Source organism: Falco rusticolus, chromosome 5 (genome assembly GCF_015220075.1).
Source record: "Falco rusticolus isolate bFalRus1 chromosome 5, bFalRus1.pri, whole genome shotgun sequence".
Lineage (NCBI taxonomy): Eukaryota > Metazoa > Chordata > Aves > Falconiformes > Falconidae > Falco > Falco rusticolus.
Window position 1 is genome coordinate 5174014 of NC_051191.1, and position 19663 is coordinate 5193676.

At 41.1% G+C, this 19663-nt stretch overlaps 1 protein-coding gene across 4 annotated transcripts; it reads right to left on the reverse strand.

The window, feature by feature from the left end:
- Positions 1-4887: 4887 nt before the first annotated feature.
- ALG12 (ALG12 alpha-1,6-mannosyltransferase) lies at positions 4888-19507 on the reverse strand. 4 transcript variants are annotated; one of them, XM_037390063.1, is made up of 10 exons: positions 19262-19507; positions 15041-15210; positions 14757-14889; positions 14071-14244; positions 12720-12914; positions 12110-12213; positions 11410-11633; positions 10506-10675; positions 10235-10310; positions 4888-6223 (listed from the first exon to the last, which is right to left on the reverse strand). In XM_037390063.1, exons 2-10 carry the CDS (start codon positions 15203-15205, stop codon positions 5992-5994), a joined length of 1473 nt encoding a protein of 490 aa, XP_037245960.1. In that variant the 5' UTR covers positions 15206-15210; positions 19262-19507; the 3' UTR covers positions 4888-5991. The 4 variants fall into 4 exon arrangements, with proteins under 4 accessions (XP_037245960.1, XP_037245958.1, XP_037245959.1 ...); XM_037390061.1 differs by having other exon boundaries at positions 15041-15230; XM_037390062.1 differs by lacking the exon at positions 19262-19507 and adding an exon at positions 17839-17978 and having other exon boundaries at positions 15041-15230.
- Positions 19508-19663: the final 156 nt, after the last annotated feature.

Consider the following 19663-nt stretch of genomic DNA (forward strand, 5'->3'; position numbering starts at 1 on the left):
CTATGGGAGTTACAGGAGCATCTCCATCTTCGGTTCAGGCACTGCTGCTGCCCTTGGGAGAAGAATGACTTCCAAAGAAGGGCTGGAAGCTTTCACTGAAGTATTGAGGTAAGTGACTGCGTGGGTATGCTTTGTGTTGGGTTTACTTTATTATTTTTAATATAAATTCTTAGTGATTGCTAGAACTTTAGATTTTTCCAACCCTTCTCTTATTTCTCATGTATAGGAAACTCCCGTTTGTACATTACGCTCTCTCAGACAGCAATGAAGCACAAGCCGTGAGCAGTGTGGGAGTTTTTTATCAAGCTCAGTTTGTGCTGCACCAGGCCCTGTAGCAGCAGACAGTTCCCTAATGCATAATGATACCATGAACCTGCAACAATTGTATTTATTTACACAGTATTTCAGTACCTTAGCAACTTTAGAAATAAATTTAGTAGGCAGACTTTTTTTTTTTTTTCCCCTCAGCATAAAAAGTAAAGCGTAGATGGTACTAAAGAATATACTTCATGGCATCGTAAGAATCTTGCAGCTTTTGCTGAAGAGTAGGCAGGTGTAGCATCTAATTACACGCTGCAGCAAGAAATATTTTGTAGTACTAAAGGTAGGAAGGGGAAGAAGAAGAGATCCTCAACAGCCTTTTCACAGAATTCAAGTCTTGCGAAGGATCTATAATGGAAAGTATGTATTGAGACCTATATTACGCTCCAGAAACCTGTGATGATGCTCCCCCCACACTGCCCCTTTCCACTTGGCCTCTTTCCCTACTCACCAAGTAAAAATGAAGGAAACCGTTTGACTGCAGAATTTGGCCAGTGAGCATTTACCGGGAATACTCACAGCTTCTCCTTGCTCCCCAAGAGTAGCTTCTGAATTCACAAAGAACCGAAATCTCAGTCTAGAGCAGTTTACATTCCGGCATAAGGATGGGAATGATTAAATGTAGATATAGATGACAAGCTCAAAGTAGATGTTCACAGTTGTTGAGTTGTGTGTCCCTCAAAGTAGTGTTTTTTCCACTGCTAACAAGCTGACATTTAGGTATCTCCAAACACAGGGAAAATAAACATATAATTAGCAAATAACACTAATTACAGACTATTTAGATTTTATAAACTAAGCATTTTAGTCTTCCACAAATACATTTGTTCTTTGCCTTATTCTCTGACAGGCAAGTGATTCTTCACCTTCTCGGTTTCCTTGCAAACCTGACCCCAGAGCAGTTCATTTCATAAAGCGAGCGTGCCAGCCAGAAACAGAAACCGCAGCCGTGTCCCCAGCTTGGGTATCCGCGTGTGTTCCAAGGGCTGGGTTGATGCTTAAGCAGCCCCTGCCTCTTTTTCTTCTCCCCGCTGTATGAACCACTTACTGCTTCCTATTTATCCATTTAAATGAGCAGTTATAAAGGAAAAGATTGACTCCGTGTCAGGTATAATTCCTACCTTATACTTGACGTATCTGGACACAAGTCGAGCCTTGGTACAGAACCAAGGGCAGCTGCAGCTGAAATAAAGCAGAATTGGTGAGACTGGCCATGACAGTAACATGTAGAATTTCAGAAGTAGCACTGGCTGTCCTTGCTGTAATAAACAAAGGTCTGAAATGAACAACCAAAAGGAGTTGTAGTTGCTCACGTTTATCTGAAGAGCTGATCTAAAATGGGTAGTTACATACAAAACAGATCAGTAATATTTAGGAATCGCACATACTTAAAAAACTGAAGAAAACCTTCATGGAGGTATTCTTTGTCATTTAACTTCAGGATTGTTTGCGAACACCCTTTTAATCTACTGTGTCGTATGTTAAGCAGAGAGCGGTACATGTCATTTAAGACAAAGCTGAGACACGGTAACCAGCTAACTGAGAAGGCTGCGGCTGAACAGTCGTGCTTAGCCTGTGATAAACTCGGCTTGTGGTTTGGCTCTTTTGCAAATAGAAAGTGAAGTCGTTTGTACAAGAAGGATCCTTCAGACGCTGAAGATGCAAGGAAAGCTCTCAGGGCTGGGAGTATTTAAGCACGAGCACAGGGATCAAAGTGAGGAAAGCAACACTATACTATGTGCGATTTCTGTTATGTACGAAAACGTGCTCTCAGATGCAAGGGAAACGCATGCTTCTGCGCTGAAACTGAGATACAGCAAAGAAGCACTTAAATCTTTTCTCACTTTTCAAGCTCCTTGGCCTTACGGAAAGAAGTCGAAGTATTCAGGAACACAGAAGTGGTGCTAGAACAGCGGTAACTGCAGTAGGAGGCAGCACAAACTGAATCTTCACCCGAATGTGGAGCCTGCCTCACCAAGGGGCTGTGTGAAATGGCCAGGGAGTTGAGGGGAAAGGGCTGTGATCAGCATTTCAAAACGTGTTACGCAGTTGCATCGCGTCGAGGTTGTGTTCTGATGGCTGAAGTGAAACAGACAGCAAAGGGAAGAACCGGGCACACATTCTGGCTTTTCTTGGTGTTAACACGTAAATACATTTTATGTTGGATCCAACACAGCCGTTCCCCAGGTTGCCTCACCACAGATTTGCTCTTGGGAGAGAAGACCCGCAGCAAGTACTGAGAGCGGGTGTAAGGTAAATACATGGTCTGGTATTTTTTCCTAGCTCTGAATGCTCTGTTGGAGACTTTCTGAATGCAAAGCTGTTCCTTGATCTTTGGTTCTTTTGGTTCTTGATGGGACAGTGGTCTGTTTAACTCTGTTTTGAAGCAGCTTTCACTTTCAGCATCCAAAAACGTCCTCCATCAGCAAGTTCCGCAAGTTTTTTCATGCAATTACTTTATTCAGTTTTACAACGCAGAGTATCCTAAATCTCAGGCTGTAAGACGATGACTATTCACCATCTCTGGCTGAAATGACAGGGTGACATATTTGTGTCCAAAAAATTTGTTAGCCTTGCTCTTTACAGGAACAAACACTGCTTGTAAGAAATTAAGTCAAACTTCAAAAGGCAATCCATGATGCTATGCAATGTGTCACCTTGGGCAGTTTAACAACACATCCTAAAATTAATCTCATTTTACAGCAGCCCTGTACATGTGAAATGCATTTTATTTACAACTGTATTCTGTTTTATGTTACATTATGACATTTATTTATAGATGGGCGGCGCTATCTGTTTTTTTGCTTTATTCAGGTTAATTCGATCCCCAGTTACTTGAATACACTCACCCTATTTCTGCTTTTATTAAGAAAATCTGTACTCAAGTTAGGGTTGTCTGTAATCAGTCAAGACAAGAGGAATTTTTCCTTTGAGAACTTGAATAGTCATGAGAAATTTAGTGAAGTCTCTTAAAAAAATCCACCAAGTCAGTTTTCAGAGCATCTGTCTTACCTGCACCACTCATGTAGTAGCTTGAGGCCTCCCTCTGCTCCCCAAACACAGAATTTGTAATACCCCACCTCAAGTTCGTAGAAGATGTGAGGAAGGGACGACTTTAATGCACTGTTATACCTAAGGGAACTTAAACCTTCGTGTTCTTTCTTCCATGGAAGAACAGTGAATATTAATCTATATTAACAGAGAAAATAAGGTCTGTGTTTCTTGTGGAGCTCAAGCAAGGCAATAGAGGACTTGGAGATGAGAAGATGCAGTTAAGAGAAAGGAGAGGTGGCTTTAGTTTCTATTCCAAGGACTTTTTGTTTATTGAAAGCAGCCTTTGGGGAAAAACTACAGTAATCATCTCAGTTTCACAGCTGCCCCTTCTTATTCTGGGTGTGGGCTACCACAATATTCATGGCCTGAGGCAGGGAGGGGGTTACCCCCGCTGCCACAGAAGTCACAGCCAGTGGTGCCGTGGTGCCACGTGCACTGTGTGGTTCATGATCTTTGTCTGCAAACCCAACCAGGCTGCAGATCTTCGCACTTTTCAAGAACCCGTATGCAGAGCAAGATGAAACAGGTCATAAACCTCAGTCAGACACTACTCAAAACTACAATCTAGTGTCTCTTTCCTGACTCCTTCTATGTGTTTTACCTTTCTCTTTTTTTTACCCCAAACACACCAAACAGGCCCACTGGAGCTGCTGATAGCTTCTGTTTTCATCAGTAGTGAGGCTGGGGGCAGTACACACTACTACCAAAGCTGAACACCATCACTGCTTTAAGTCCAACAGGTAGCACTCAGACACCAGAAGCAAAGTCTGTGGAAGGACCCAGTCAGCTACGTGTGTCTGACACACACGTAAGATTAAACTTAAGCAACATTAAACTCTTCAGATGCCAAATGCCACTTCAGGCATTAGCTTGAGATGCCTGTGTTACAAGCAGAATAGCCCTAGGTTTTCTCTGTAGTTAATATGAGTTTCTACAGAGAGATTCTGACAACCAGGGATTTGAAAAGCAGGAGTAACTACACCTAACAGCATTGTAGACATTTGTCTACAGTAGGGCAGAATAAATTTTAGTTTAGGTTCTTGAGTTGTGGATTACAGTGTGGGGGAGTTTCATAAAGCCAATGATCAGGCTTAATGTAAGGGCCTCTATCCTTACTCAGAAATTTTCCTTTGCATTGTTCCAAATTGTCAGCTATTTGCACATGTACTTCCTTCTGTCTCATGTGAATTGTTTGACGTTCAAATTGGCTCTGGAGGAAGCTGAGTTTTCTTCCAAAGACAAGTCAAATAGATAATACTTGAGTGATTTCAATTTCAAGGAGAGCCAGAGACTGGACCAACAAGTTCTGCAGGTTGCCTTTGCCAGATCTGCTCAGCCTGAGGAAGCCTGCGCAACAGCACCAGCCACCCACGGGGAAGCAGGCTCCACCCCACCAATACATAATCTAGAGGATAAAAAGAAAACACGGTCCTAAAAACTGAAACATACATAGGTAAAGGTAGATCCTGAACAAAGTATTTTTTAAGAGTGAAAAAGAAAAAAAACCAAACAAACAACCAAAACCCACTTTATTCGATATGAACTTTTTACTCAAGTTTTCAGTCAACAAGGAATAATTTTATGCCCATGACTATTTCAGCAATACTGACTCTTTTTTTTTTTTACACTAATGGAGCTCCTGTCATATTACAACTGGCCCTAACCAAAATTCTTTTTTTCTCCTTAGTTTACTCCTTACTTCATTCAAATCTAGGCAGACATCCTTAACAAAAACATCTAGTAAAGAAGAGAATACAGAGCATGCTATCTTACTCTAGTTTACAGAATGCAACACATGGCACATTAGGTTATTCTTCTCCAAAGGGACTAATTAATAAAAAAATGAAAGCAGCACCTGTCATCTTAAAGTGTATTCAAGTGAATATTTTCATAGGTAAAGTTTTGCACTGCAAATTAAGATATTATCATTACAGCAGAAGAGGGAAACATTTTAAAAACTCTCTTTCCTATGAAATCAAAGTTGCTGCTTATTCATGAACTGCTGGAATAAAGAAAACCATCCTTTCATACTCACATCTGTTATGAGACAGTCCTTTTTAAGTGAATCTTTCACTTTTAATTAGTTTGGTAGCCTACAGGGCACAATTGGGTATTGTGATGAAGCTACAATGAATATGGCTTTCCTATGTTGATAACATCATTAAGTTCCATATAGGCAATCTGACAGCTGAGGGGGTTACAATCCTGCAGATACATCAAGTAATAAGTCTTTGCACACACAGATTACATATCAAATTACTGGTGTAGCACAAACTGTTCCATTGCGTATCTTATACAGGACAATTAGGACATACCCGTGCTACATTATGAAAGAGACAGCTACCCAAACCAAGTAGACAGGTTTTACCACTAAACTTGTAGGTAGCCTCTCTCAAACATTTAACAATACAACTCAGTATTTGAGTACATACTGACTAAGAATGCATTGTAGTATTTATGTAAGAAACAGGACGGAGCTAAATACCAATTGGTACAAAGATTTTCCGTTGCTTTCCACAGAAGCGGAACTGCAGTGCTGCAACGACAATTTGCTGCCATCTTAAATTATTAAGTCATCAGCAAAATTACATCAAAAGACTTACTGAAAACTCACAGTCAAGACGACAGAGGAAGTTTTTCCAACAGTACTAATTTTGGTTTCAAGTTTAAAGTAAAAGGAGGTAGTGCAGTAAGGTTCAACCCAATTTTACTAATGCCAGGTATATTTGCCAGTGGCCTGTGGGTTGTCTTGTAATGCGATATTTGAAGAGGGTTTGTTTCCATCAGTATGTGTGTGTAAGAAAACATCAGCTGGTCTCCTGGTTTAACATCTTCTCTTTTGTCATACCTGTAAAAAATAAAGGCAACTTATTTACATTCCTCTCTTTAGGTATTAAACATCTCCATTATTGCAAGGGCATGTAGCATCCAAAATGAAACACAAAAGGAACTGTAACGTTCTCAGCTATACCTCTTGATTAAATTAACTAGTACTGGAGGAGGAAATCGTATTTTTTAAGAGTTTAGGGAACTAGTCATTCCATGCAAGTCTTTCTGCTGCTGTCGTATTAGAAATCAGGACTCCTAGAAAAATTCTTACTAGTCCTCTGAGTAATGTGGAAAAAGGACACGAAAGCCTAAGACTGTAGAAAACTGGACTCGTTTTTGTTTTCCTCTACAGGAACTGTGGCTTGGATAAGTGTGGGAGTTTTTTGGTGTTTTGTAGGTTTTGGTTGTGGGTTGTTTTTTTTTTTCTTTCAGCGTTTGTTTGCTTGTTTGAATTAAAGCACTTCGGTAGAAATTCTTCTGGTAGGCGTACACTAAAGTATGAGCCTCAGACAACAGTAGGGAGAAGACTTCCTTGAACACTTTAGGAAAGAACAGTCTTGCAGTTATAGTACCAACTTGACACTTGTTATTTCTGGGTTCAATTCCCCATCTACTAAATGTCTGGGTAGGTCGCTTTGGGTCAGCTTTTATAGACCTGTTTAGGTACCTACATACATATAAATAATGTATTAAAAGATTATATGAAAAGTAACTAGTAAGTTCCAAAACTATTTGATATGTACACTTAAAAGTTATTTCTTAAAAGGAGTTACATTCCTCATGAAGACGCTGTTCTACTTCACAATAGTTATTTATTCATTCACTGAAGAGAGTCAGGTGGAAACTACAGCCCAAGAGTTAGGATGCTCATACTGAACATGGCAGCCTGATAAAGTCCTTAATCCAACAGCTTCAAAGGGAAAGAATAAGAGAAGTTCACCCCAAAACACTCTGTGTGATTCCAAAGAGGGAGACCTGGATTCCAATCTTTGCTCTACATCCCAGAAAAACATTTTACACCAATGCTAGCTGTGTAACAGTCCAGAAGACAGAGGTTAGGATGGAGGTTACTCACCTTTAGTTTATAACAAGACAGTCTTAGGCATCTACCTATAAGACCAGGGGTGCTCAAACTACGGCCCGCGGGCTGGATACGGCCCCCCAGGGTCCTCAATCCACGCCCCTGGTATTTACAGACCCCCCCTGCCACCGGGGGTTGGGGGGGGAACCAAGCAGCCGCAGATGGCTGCCTGCCGCTTCATCCGCGCGCTGGCCCCTGGTTAAAGAGTTTGAGGACCCCTGTATAAGACTGTCCATGCTCTCCAACCCAAACCAAGATCAGTGCCCGGTTCTTCACCCTTTCTGTTGCCCTTTTCTATGAACTGGTTTCTACTAGCTTTTGGAGCTCCTGTTTTTAGGCACCTGATTCCTCCCACGCACTCCACGAGCAGCTTACTCAGGGATGCGGCTTTTCTTACAGGCATGGACACCGGCAGTTAAGTGGTGCAATCCCAACCCTACATACCCTTAAATGCACCTCGGAGTAAATCCAGGCTGCATCTTTCAACATATGTGTCTTTGCAGGCCTAGCCTCTTATCTGCCTGAATTCTCTCTGAAAAACTGGAAACAATCTCAATTCCTGTTATTATAATGCTCCACGACATAGCAGTCATTAACATTTCAGATATTTAAAGCAAGTACTTTACAGCAAACTAGAGGATTTGTGTGGATTGTTAACTAAAATTATGGCAACCCAGAAGAGACCCCAGGCTCATAGAATCCAGAGGTGTCAATAAACACACTGTATAATGCAGAATTAAACTTTGCACACTGAAGTGCTTTCTTCTAAAAAAAAATAAATACTTACACACTGATTTCATCTGCTACTTCCAAAAAGATCACAATACCACTTAAGGAGCTATATGAGTCCAAGCTGGCAGAAGGAACAGCATACTTTGTAACAACTTTACCGACTACTAATTTTGCATTTTCTTCATCAGCAAATAAAAGGGCCTTTCATCTGGCTGCAAGCATTTCTGAATTTTATTATTTTAAATGCTTTAAGCTTACACAGCGTATTTATTCCTGGTTCAAAGAGACTGCACTAATTGAAGACAAGATTGTAACACCTGTTCTGTGTAAGAATCTGCATCAAGCTTCTTTTAATCATCCTTTGAAGAAAAATAATGGATCACTTGCATTTTTCTTGAGGCAAATAGATCTAATCTGAGCACACCAGTGAAAGCTGTTAACTTCAAGACACTTTTATTTATGGATTGTAGCTATCCTGATGAATCATCAGCCTTCATAGCCACTCCATCCATAAATCTGTTTTCACCTGATGTACATAGTCTATGAAGATGGAAAGTTGGTTCTCACCTATCTGAAAGGCTGTCACTTCCTTGGATGAAGGGAAAATGGACAGCTGGTGCCACTAAACTCTGCATTATTGTCTGTCAGACAAAGCAGTAGTCCTGTGTAGGATGCTCAGTTGAGGATTTTCCCTGATTTTTTAATGTGAAACTTTATGACGAACCAGCCCTCTCTTGAGGTTTTTTTTTATGATGAGTAAAGATAAAAACGAGAGAGACAAACTGTTCTGTAGCTGCAACACTATGAAATCCATCAGTGACAGGGATATTATTCATTTGCTTCCCAATCCCGCTACACTACAGCCTTAGAAGCCCAACACAACCCAAACCCCACCACCTCAAAAAGCTCACTGAAATTATGCACGCATTCAGGGACTAGAGGTGTCTTCAGAGTAACACGTGTACTTAAGTATATTCAAAAAAAGAACAACTGGAACATTTTAGCTATCATGTATGTTCTACCACTTGTACTCTAGCAGTTCAAAGTCTTCTCCTGACTGTTGGCGGCTTAAGACTTTTCTCTAGATTGAACATGCAAAAACCAATTTGGAATAAACACTGGATTGGTAACTGTCAAAGAAATTCAGCTTTAAACTGTCCATATCCTCACAACATTATCAAGAGCACACAGAAATAATACAAGGCATAGCAAGCTCGATGATTTTTGTAATTCCCCCAGAAGCACACTTTTCCTTCTTCCTCTCTGTTTCCAAATACTTTTATCTCTAAACATACCAATAATTAAATTATGTTTGTTCATCTGATCCTAAAGAGTGTAACTGGCAAAAACAAACTCCACACTCAAGAGTACTTCTTAAACCAGAATCTGCTTGTATTGCTTTTGTTTTGTGCGAGTATGAAGTGAGGCTTTCTGTCACTTTCTGTTGAATTACTTTCATTAAGATGACAATTTAAATTAGGAACCTACACTTCAGCTGAAGAGGTAGGCCTAAAAAACAGAAAGGTGCTTTTTTTTTTTTGGTCTGCAACCTGGAAACTAAACAATGCCACCCCATAAATGTCTCCTGCTATTAATTTCAATATTTTGATTCTTAAAACTGTATGTCACTGCTGGTCATGGTAACAAAGTACTCAAGTGCTTTCTGAGAGCTAATGAACGTGACTGATAGCCCACAACAGCAGCTTCAATGCTACCTATGTGAAGGATGTTCCACATAAAAATAAAGACTTTGATGAGTATTAATATGCATAAGTCCCACATTGCCAGACATCATTCAAAAACAAACAAAATCAGAAGATACACCCACAATTACATACACTGCTATGCCAAGAGCAGAAAAGCGTTCATATACAGCTGTGTTTTACAAGATCTAGTGAGATATCAAACGTAGCTGCATTAAAGATATTGGTGTTTTAGTAAGATAATGTTTTGCACTGTTTCTGATATCCTTAAAACATTCTATGCTATTCGGGCATAGAACCAACCAAAATAATTTAAAAATACTGTAGTGCTCCACTTCTGAAATGGCAACACTGCATACATCAAAATTTTCTCAAGATTCACATTGTTCTTGACCTGGCTTAATAAATACGCTATACCAGAAATGGTATCTGTGATGCCTGCCTCTCTGCACATACAGAAAAAGGAAAAAGCAGGTTCCTGTCTTCAGATCAAAATATTTCATTCGTAACATACCTCCAATCTGAATTGATTTCTAGAAACCGAGAAACTCCTGTTTGCGCTGCAGCCACGTCAATATGAACAGAGACGTCTACACAAATGAAGAAAACAAAATTGTTTCAAAATAATTCTAAGAACACTCTGATTAATAGATTAACAAAATAGTAACAGAAAAGATGCATTTAAGCAGTGTGAAGAAGTAATATCCAATACATGTAAAAATACACTAACAAAAGAACTCTGCAACTGAAATTTGGTCAACGTACCTCAAGCCAACTTTACGTACCTGCTGTTGAAGGTACTAACTCATGCAACTTCTGAATTGCCACTCCTCCAGGATAATTGAAATGTGAAACATATAAAGATGTTCCTGAATAAGCAGCATTAACTAGAAGATGCATTATAACAAAGAAAGATCCAAGTTTGTACAGCCAAGATTTCCGGTGGTTATTCAGACTGTTGAGGGAGGAAAAAATGAGTCAGAATAAATTTATTTTTCTTTCATACTGGTCATTGACTATCATGACAGAACTTTTATGAAAACCCCACTGCTACATAATAAAGATTAATGCACACTTTACCACAATCGTGTGTATGGAATGCAATTACTATCCATTTCTAAAAGAATAGCTTCTAGCGACATTTAAATTAGAATATTCTCATTAATAAAGCTAATACAAGCTCATCAATAAAGCTAAGTATTTCTGTGTTTAAAACCTTTAGTTACAAATATATTCTCTTTGAAAGAGGTTCAGAGTTCAATTTGTTTACTCAATATACCCAAGTTTAACTATTTAATACAAACTCCGTATTTCATGAGCCCCACCTGTGTATTAAAACTATATCCTAAGGTAAGTTACGTTGACAACACAGTCGTGCACTGGAATGTGTCTTTTTCTCTGTTGGATAAAACAAACTGAATTTTAACAGCGTAACAGTAAAATCAGGGCTCTGTTCTCAAGACTGCCCCAGAGCTGCCAAATGGTACTGTCCATTTAACTTTTCTGTGTCTCCATTTCCCTCATTAGTCGAATGGGAACAACGATACAGACCTCCTTTCTAGAACATACGAAGATCTCAAGATGATCCAGATTCCAAGATTGAAAGAACCACATAAAAATAGCAGTAGTAGTGTTGTTTTTCTTTTGCATTTTCAGAGACAAAAAAATACAATAGGATTTTGAACTTACATTCGTGAGCACATTTTAGCAGCCACTATGTTGAAGACAGGGAAAGTATATATGATGAAACGCAGCTCTTTGTGTGGGAGAAATGAATACAAGAAAATAAAGCCCAGTGCTGGCAAAAGTAATATCCGAGTTCTCTTTTCTGCTACACCTAAAGGTACAAATACAATGCTGCATCCCAAAGCACGAGGCAGGGCTGAATAGAAATACCACAAGAATGGGGAAGTCTTCAAGGTGAAAAGGAGAGTTAAGGATGTTTTCACTGCTAACAAGCAAAGTAACTATTTTTTACAGTAGTACGCACAAATTTAGCAAATATGTAGTATACTTCTTGTGTATCACATTATTTCAGGCATTTGGTTTCCTGCCTTACCCTTTGAGAAATAAAAGCAATTGCCTAACTACATTCACATCACCCAACAGAGGCACATCAGATGGCACTAATGATGGGCAACGTGAAAAAACAAGGGGAAGAAATCTGGCTGTACATTCGTAGAACACAAAAAAGCAAGAAGAAACAGTCAAGCAGAGGAAAGTTAACATTCACAGAAAAATCTAAGAAACTGACATTGTCTCGTAACAAAAAGCTAGCTGAAAAATAGAAATTATCAGTGTAACTGAGACTCAGGAATAGATTACGTCAAGTCTTCGCTTTGGCTGGTAGTGTTCAATAGATCTTTTCCCTGGATGTTTCAAAGGATACTCCCCAGCTGGAACTTTTGTTTAATATCGTATTATACCAGAGCACTTTCCCCTCAGGCCACACAAGTTGCCTCCAAAATAAAGAATCCACAGCAACTGTTAGCCCTAAAAGAATTTAAAAAAAAAATAATATATATCTGTGTGAAGTAAACTAGGGAAAAGCAAACTAGCACATGCAAATTGCACATTTACTGATGAGATCAACATAAACTGGAACATGTACTGTAAGCCTCACTCAAATCCACAGAAAATGTTGAATCTGTCTGTCTTGCAGTGGAAATGCAGGGGAGGGAGGCACTTCTTAACAGAAGTTGTAACAGAAGCATGTTAGATAGAAATCTGATTGAGATTTGTCCTGCTCCAACCCCATGTGTGAAAAGCAATGGTTGAAGTTTGTTGTAAGAGTACCAGAGCATTAAATGCAATGAATGGTAAGAAAACAAGGTTAACTTCAAATGGTACTAAATGGATTTTTATTGTAAAGCTTTTAAGTTAAGAAAAACAAAAACCCAAAAAGCCCTAAGGGCCTGGTCACCAGAGCAGTCAGTCAAATTTCCAGACTTCTGCTGAATGTGTTACATGGCATTTGTTTTTTCCAAGCAAGCACTTACCCAACCAAAAAATTCCAGCAGGAACAGCATGGGAAAGCACCTTGAAAATGGAGATTCTTTTAGTTAATAACGTCACCAGGAGCATGAGGCCCAAGAATATGCAGAGCTCCGATCTGAAGACTATGATTGCCAAAGCTGAGAACCAAATGAACGGCCTTTGCTTTTGCTGTATCCAAAACGTCAATGCCAAGAGCACTGCAAATATAAATAAAACACATGTCCAACACACAGAACTATTAGTTTTCTAAAGGGCAACACTTTCCTCAAATGCTAGCATCTTGTTCCTCTAACTTCTCACCAATCCTCCCTTCCAAACAATGCTATGTAATTGCTATTTCTGAGTATCAGCTGAGGAGTTAGTTTATTCTCTTGGCTGAGTATATCCTCTGTTCATGGTAACAACAACCCATTTCAAATGTGAAAGTGAGATTACAGACTACTGCTAAGGGAGAAGGAACAATAAATCCATTTGCGTGGTTAGATGGAGACACACTCTATCTCTACAGATGAAGTTGCCTCTGTTTTTTCACAGTTTAAATCACGTAACACGGACTACATAGTAAAGTGGTCATGATCCTAAGGAAAACGTGTGAAATGCTAGTATTACAAAACCATGAAACAACTTGTAATATTTAATACCTGCAGAAATTATCAGAGAAGTTTATTACTACACAGTTTATCTGAGAATTCAACTGCTTTAGGTTTTCAGTTCTGATTTATACAGGTTCTTACACCAACCTCATTTTATTAGTTGAGCAACTTGCACTGAAGCATTGACTCAGCTAATATCTGTTACACGTGATTAATCTTCCCCCTCATCATCTCTGGGGAAAAACTTAATGTTTAGAGTAAGGTTTTGGACTTTGATTCCACTCCCCCACCCCCTTTACTTTAATTGCACAAACTGCTTCATTTGTACATAACTCCAGAAGAGGAAGGTGGAGATGTTGTGGTGGGGGTTTGTTCCAGTCTCATGAGAAAGCCAGCTGTTTCCCGTGCAGAAAAAGTTCACAGATTTTCTGAACTTCAGGTGTACCTACTGCCTTTTTAATAGTTCTGTGTTTTATGCATCAGATATATGTACTCAAATCTCTAGTTAATTAAAGCCATCTGACAAACTCCACATATACTCAGATTCAATAAAAGTTGCTTCAACAGCCATTGTAAGCATATACAGTACAAAAAAAAAAAAAAAAAATCACAACTACTTCAGTTTTCTAGTCTTGTTACCACACAGTTTAGTCAAGCACATACATTCATTTGGTCTGAGTGCACATCTTCCGTGCTGTAACTATTGATACATTTGAGAAGAATTTTTAAATTTTTAAATTATTCCTATGCAAATACTTACCAAAAGGAAGTGCAAACACATTAGGGAGGGTTCGTGTGCAGTAGAACATCAAATGAAACTGAGTAACCGAGATGAGACAGAAGATTGTTGATGTAGTTGCTCCAAACTGCTTTCTAACTTCTTTCTGCAGCTTCCACAAAGTGTAAATCACACTGAGCCCCAAGCTTCCTCGGACTATTAGAATAAAAATGTGAAATAAGAGTAATATTAGACGGACGACTGACTTAACAACCATGGTACATAATGTAATGGGAGGAAGTTATGAAGAATAATACTGAAGATATCACAATATAACTCACTCCAAACTAAAAAACCCCCAAACTTCCCCAATAGTTTATCTACCTTTAACATGTATGATACTTCTGCACAATAGTCAAATGTTTCTCTGCCCAAGTTAAACAATGTTTTCTGAAGCATACACAGAAGTACACACTGGAGTGTATTCTCTGAAGACACTTGCTTTTTCTGACATTTGTTAGCACAGACTTTCTCTGTGCTGTTAAGTTACCCCAAAGAGGGGTAACTAGAGAATTGCCATGCTGACTCTAAGTACGTACAGTTTGAAAAATCCCTCATTAAAGAAAAGAATATCACATTTCGATCATTGATGCAAACACTGAATGTTACAACACCCATTAGTCCAGTAGTAAAAACATCTCTATTCTGAGGATTTAAAGTTCTCATACCTATCAACTGGGAGTAAAACTTGGACATTCTTAGCACAGAAAGTACATATATAGCTGGGCTGGAAAGAGCAGCAATAAAAATCGGTCCAAGGAACGTTCTTGGGACAACTCCAGGAAATTCATGATGGTCATACTGCAAAAAGGAAAATCTAAGTATGATAGGCAAATCAGAAACATAGGAAAACTGGGATAAATCATATTCACATTGCATTTATCCTACTCATATAGCAGGGAATTGCTATCTTTAACACTATCTGAGGAGGAACACCTTCTTTCCAATTTACCTTATCCAAGTCCAGTTGGTGGTACACCACATCATGGATAGCTTGTAGGTTAAAGCTTTCCTCCACTTTTGTAAAAGGACAGACAGTTAAATGAACAAAGGCCACAACAATAATCAGCAGCAGCAATGGGAATGACCGCCCACTCGAGCTCCTCTTCTGAGCCATCTTGCCTTCAAAATTGACATATATTCTATTATTATTAAAAAGAAAATCAAAAGAAAATACATTAACAACATGGCATGAAGTGTACAAACAGGAAAAAAAAAGACTGATAATTCAAGGAAAACATACTACAGTAGCGTACAAGTTTAACCAGTCTAATAAAACAAATAATCCATCCAATTATTATTATTATTATTTTTAATACGTTCAGTGTATCAAGTAGATCGCAAAAAAACATATTCAGGCAGCATTTCAGGATTTATGCCACCTTCTGTAAATGCAAAGGTTTTAGTTTTCACCTAAAAAAACACTCAGACAATACAGACCCAACTTAACAAAGTATTTCCCTTTGCATTCCACACTGCCACCACTGCTGAGAGTGCCACCTCAATTACACCTGCACTTTGTGGGAGAGGCAGCTTTGTAACTTATCCTCACTTTGATCACGCGCTGGATTTATACGTGATCTTTAGAACATACTCTCTCATTTGTCTAGAACTCTGAAACTAGTGGGAGAGGAACCACAAGGATGAGAAATTGTTCAGAATAGAGTACTTTGATCTTCTGAGTTTGCCAGCAGCTAGGTCTGGACGTGATGAGTGAAAGATGAACCCCCTTCCACACCCACACCACATGACACTATGGCACAAGATGGTCTGAGCCCCGTCCTTCGCACTCCTACCCGGAAACGATGGCCACCTCTCCCTAGTGCTTAGTTTCACAACACCGCTGAGCCATTCTTATGGGAGCATTTATGTATATTATGAGGCATAATACGTATATTATGATTTGTTTTAACATGAAGATAAAATCACATGTCCAGGTGATGATAGAGCAAATAAGCATAGGTATTGTCATGGGTAAACAATTAATCTTTTCGGGTTTCAGATTATAAACCAGTAAAAAAAGCCAACACACAGTTATTTTCCATGACCATTTCCAGCAAAAACATGGTAATTACTTCATGTTCTTTTAATTTAAGCTTCCCAATTTTTATAAGTCTGCAATTTAAAAAAAAGATGAGATTTTGATTATTGCTATTCTTGTTCTGTTCTCACAGAACTTCAGGGTACAACTGGGGTTTTGGTTAGAGATGTTTTCTCTCATGTTTTGGTCTAAATAAATCATCCATCAAACAGATATAAAATAGCAGTCAGATTTGCTAGGATCACTTAGCAACTGCCTCCTAGAGTTACTTTTTCCTGAACTGTTGTTTGTCCTGCTCATTAGTAAAAATAAACAGTGAGGTAATGTTCCTTATCTTCATAGCTTAGCACCAATAAATCCCAGCGTTTGTGTACTTCCTGTAAACTCCATGTATCTGCTTATTAATTTATACCTCAACGACTGCATCGCTTTTTCTCATGATTGCCGCTGTTAAGTCTATACCTGAAGCTCTAACCCTGCGCTCAGACAGCTCTGTCACAGGTTCTTATGATTTCAGCTTGTTCTGCAATAAACACAACATCCCAGGAAGTGGGGAGAGATCCTTTTAACCTGTGCCTGGTATTACTTCTTTACAAGGATGGACAAAAATGGGTTATGCTAAGACAGGATCCTTTTCCCACAGCAGTAATAAAAAACTTATGGGACTGACATCAGGAACACTTCAAGAAATGTTTAGCAGGAGTTAAACCTCTGCACAGGGCAATTTATCCTGTACAAGTTCTTGTCTCTAGAAAGCTCCCTTGCTGAATTCTTTCAATAAATAGAGGCTTCTCATGTTTCTGCCCCAGCTTACCCAAGAGAAAAATGGATGCTGAAGGATCAATCCACCACCGCATACAGCAACACAGGCATATGAGTAGCTTGTCTAGCATGTGAAACAGCACATAACATACACCAGCAAGGTAGGTATTCCTCACTCCCAATTCACTATTTCAGGTATTTTAATACCCAATGAATCCTTGTAAAAGGACCCAAGTGGCAAGCAGTTCTATTTTTCCCTTCTTAACTGTATCAGTTGTATAATAAAGAGACGTTATCTTCACCTATAAATACTGCAGTCATTATACTCTGACCAATCTACAATATAGCCTGCCCCTACTATCTTTAGCTGATCACCACATGAATAATTAGTTCCAACTTCCTAAATCGTCAGAATAACAGTGAAGCTGCAGATCCCATACAGAGTTTATCAGAAGGCTTTTTTTTTAATCTTGTTGCCTTCAATCTCTTTGTGTGCCTGAAGAAAGTAAGCTTGCCGGCACGCTCGCACATTCTGAAGATAATTATATGCATTATACATACTGAGACTCCCCGAAGGGAAACACGCTAGAAGATAAAAACCCAAAGCATGAAGACAACACCTAGGTTTATGAGATAAAGCCTAATAAATTTAGTGGTCTTGTCAAGACTCAAGATAACTTGCTCTGTCAAAAACTGATGCCGACGAATCTCAAAATTCAAGTGGAATTTATTAAGACAGGTAGACACTGAATTTTATGTTTAGAATAAATTTACCATGTAAAAGCAAATTACTTGCAATTACAGCTTTTATTTTTTAATGCCAAAACCACAAAAACAGATTTTCACTTAAATTATTTTAATGATGAAGGTTAGAAGAATATCTTAAGCACATACAAATAGTTTTATCCATTATTAATAACCTAACGTTAGTATAATCTTCCTCAGACCTGTACAACGTAGCCCCATTGACTCCCCCCCTCCAGATGTCTCCATCAAGAATGAATCATGGAAGAGTAAAGATTTTCAACACAAAGAATTCATCCCTTCTTGGGATTAAACCGAGTGAAAATAAATTGTCTTCTTACACTAAAAAAAAAAAAGATGAAGCACTTTAATAAAAAATGGTTTATTTTTTTTTTTATATATTTTTCCTGTGGAAGTGGCATTAGTTCCGATAATGGACTTTCTACTCTTTCCATGAAAGATCTACCATATTTAGCTCACTGATGTTTTCCAGACATTCGTAAGTGTAAATACGTTAAAGAGTCTGGCAGCCAAACTGCTTGTTGAATCTGCCTACAGAAACTCCATTTCACTCCCTCACATGCTCTGTATGGAGGCATCTAAGCACAGTCACCAACAGCATCCCATCACAAGGTCCTCCCTTTTTAGCTTGATCTAGCTTTGGTAAAACCTGTCATATTTTCTTCAATTTTCATGGTTTTTTTCCTATGCTTTAATTTAATAGCTCTTGCAACTTCGCCCTATAGCTAACTTCTGAATGAGGACAGAATTAAACCTTGTAGTTGCCGGGACTGCTTTTTCTTCATTTGTAAGAGGGAACACAACAGTTACTATTCTTATATACATTTCCTCATGAGTCGGGGGGGGAGGGAGGAAACAAAATCTTAAAAATAAATCGAGACAAAAACGAGAAGAGGAAGCTGAGGCAGGAAAGGCAATCCGGACAGCACCAGATACGAAGGTGCAACCAAGCTACGCAGCGTCACTCTCCGGACGGGGGAGGGCACACGCAGAACGCTCCCGACCGAAAAAACCCTCCCCGCAGCCCCCCGCCCGCCCCGCCGCGGCCCGACCCCTCTAGCGGCCGGCAGCCGCCCGCCGCCACGCCCGGAGCTCCGTGCGCCGCCGGACCCGCCGAGCTCCACGCCCGGGCGGCGTCGCGTTCGGATGGCCGGCAGCCTGCCCGCCACGGCCGGCGCGCCCCGGGCGGATTTACGGTTCCTCCCTTGGGGCGCTCCGGGACGGCAGCACGACGCCACCCGCCGCTCGCGTGGGCCACCGCGGCGGACACCGTCCGTCCCGCCCGCCCGCCGGCCGGCGCCGCGCGCGCCCCCTCAGGCGGCGCCCGCCCCGCCCTGCCCTGCGCCGCTCCCGCCCGCCCGCCCGCCGCAGCCGGGAGCCGGGCAGCCGGGGGCGCTGGCGGCGCACTGCCGCGCGGTTGCAGCCGCAGCCCGGCGGGCGCCTCCGCGGCTGCCGGGGACGCGCTCCGCCCGGTTGCGGCGAACGAACGGGCCCGCTGGCAGCCGCTGTCCCGCTCCGCGCACCCGCGGCCGTTACCTCCCGCCGCTCCCGCCCCGCCCGCCGGCCCGGGCGCAGCGCCCTCGGCTCGGCTCGGCCCGCACTCACCGCCCGGGCGTCCACGTGGCCGCCCCGCAGAGGGCGCCGGCAGGAGGGGGCTGGCGGCGGGAGGCGGGAGGGGGGAGCCAGCCCCGTGCCCACGTGACTGCCCCGCCGGCCAGCCATATTAGGTGAGGGCAGGGCGCCCCCCCGCCCTCCGCCCGCAAAGGCGCTCCGAGGCGGCGGCCAGATACAAATGGCGGATGGAGCTGAAGCCGCGCCGCCCCTCGCGCCTGCCCATTCTTTCGGCGGCGGCGCGCGAGGCCGACGAGCGCTGCCCCCTCAGACCGCCCCCCACCACGCCCCCTGCTCGGCTCCCTGCGCACGCGGGGGGCTCCGATTGGTCCGGAGCGTGGCGGGCGCCGATTGGGCCACGTCCCTGCTCTCCCCCGCCGCCGCCAACGCGCGCCT